This window comes from Trypanosoma cruzi, genomic scaffold (assembly GCF_000209065.1).
Source record: "Trypanosoma cruzi strain CL Brener 1047053517143 genomic scaffold, whole genome shotgun sequence".
NCBI lineage: Eukaryota > Euglenozoa > Kinetoplastea > Trypanosomatida > Trypanosomatidae > Trypanosoma > Trypanosoma cruzi.
The window spans coordinates 1,756-3,408 of NW_001849481.1; the positions used below are offsets into that span (position 1 = coordinate 1,756).

The 1,653-nt window shown below is 56.3% G+C and overlaps 1 protein-coding gene across 1 annotated transcript, besides 1 other annotated feature; it reads right to left on the reverse strand.

Annotated features, from left to right (window-relative positions):
* Window positions 1–1,653: a sequence feature (heterozygous, Esmeraldo-like haplotype).
* Window positions 481–1,653, reverse strand: Tc00.1047053401569.10 (trans-sialidase, putative; the record flags this gene model as incomplete). Its single annotated transcript, XM_797334.1, has 1 exon — window positions 481–1,653. A coding segment is annotated over one exon (1,173 nt), but the record flags the coding sequence as incomplete, so codon positions are not given.

Sequence of the window (1,653 nt, forward strand, 5' to 3'; positions counted from 1 at the left end):
GGCAACCATCGAGGCCCCACAGCAGCCAGACACCTCCTCGAGGTGCGCCACACAAAGTGAGTCACTGGCGACCCTGTCGCTGAATGCCTCGTCGTGATAGCAGGCCCTCGTGCCACTGTGAAGCAGTTGGCCCTTATGTCACAAGGGAAAACGCGTCACCGTACAGCGTGCAAACCGTCAAATTGAAGAAACACAAAGGAAAAAAAAAAAGGGGAAAAACAAAACAGAGAAATGCCCTCACCGCATTCCAACGCGGTCTCCACTTAAACAAAGGGTCAGTGACAAAAACACGCTGAAAAACAAATTCAAATTACTCATCACCGTCTGTCCGCAGATTTGTTCAAAAAGTTCGAGAACAAAAAACAAAAACATTACTGGAAATCATTTCCTTGTTATGAGAGCGCACACACACATTTACCCAAACGGTTCACAGCACAATTATGAATTTATCTACATTTGTCAGGAGACTCTCTCACTACATCAGAAAAAAACTGCCATAACGAACACGTGCAGCAGCAAAGCACCCGCACACAAAAGAAGCCCTCCGCCCGAAAAGGCCGAAAATGCAGCGCCATCGTGCAAAATCAAAACCGTACCATTGGCACCGTGGCCAGCGGGAGTCGAGGGCGTACTGTGGGCACCGTTGTCAGCGGGAGCTGAGGGCGTACTGTGGGCACCGTTGTCACCGGGAGTTGAGGGCGTACTGTGGGCACCGTTGTCACCGGGAGTCAAGGGCGTACTGTGGGCACCGTTGTCACCGGGAGCTGAGGGCGTACTGTGGGCACCGTTGTCACCGGGAGTCAAGGGCGTACTGTGGGCACCGTTGTCACCGGGAGCTGAGGGCGTACTGTGGGCACCGTTGTCAGCGGGAGTTGAGGGTGTACTGTGGGCACTGCTGTCACCGGGAGTTGAGGGCGTACTGTGGGCACCGTTGTCAGCGGGAGTCGAGGGCGTACTGTGGGCACTGCTGTCAGCGGGAGTTGAGGGCGTACTGTGGGCACTGCTGTCAGCGGGAGTTGAGGGCGTACTGTGGGCACTGCTGTCAGCGGGAGTTGAGGGCGTACTGTGGGCACTGCTGTCAGCGGGAGCTGAGGGCGTACTGTGGGCACCGTTGTCAGCGGGAGTTGAGGGCGTACTGTGGGCACTGCTGTCAGCGGGAGTCGAGGGCGTACTGTGGGCACTGCTGTCAGCGGGAGTTGAGGGCGTACTGTGGGCACTGCTGTCAGCGGGAGTCGAGGGCGTACTGTGGGCACTGCTGTCAGCGGGAGCTGAGGGCGTACTGTGGGCACTGCTGTCAGCGGGAGTCGAGGGCGTACTGTGGGCACTGCTGTCAGCGGGAGTTGAGGGCGTACTGTGGGCACTGCTGTCGCTGCTGCTGCCCATGTGTGCTTCCGTGCCAATCAGGTCCTGGCTCAAGAACAAGGTCCTGATCTCCTCGGCATTCAGCTGACGGTTGTAAAGAAGAACATTATTCACCGTCACGTGGCTTATGGTTGGCATATCACTCCTTTTATACCCGCCAACGTAGAAGTGGGAGATGTCAGGCGTCCTCTCGTCTGGCACAACGGTCTGCCCTGAACCCTCCAGAGGTTCTCCATCAATGTACACGGAGCCAATTTTATTCGCCATCGTAAGAACCACGTGGTACCTCTT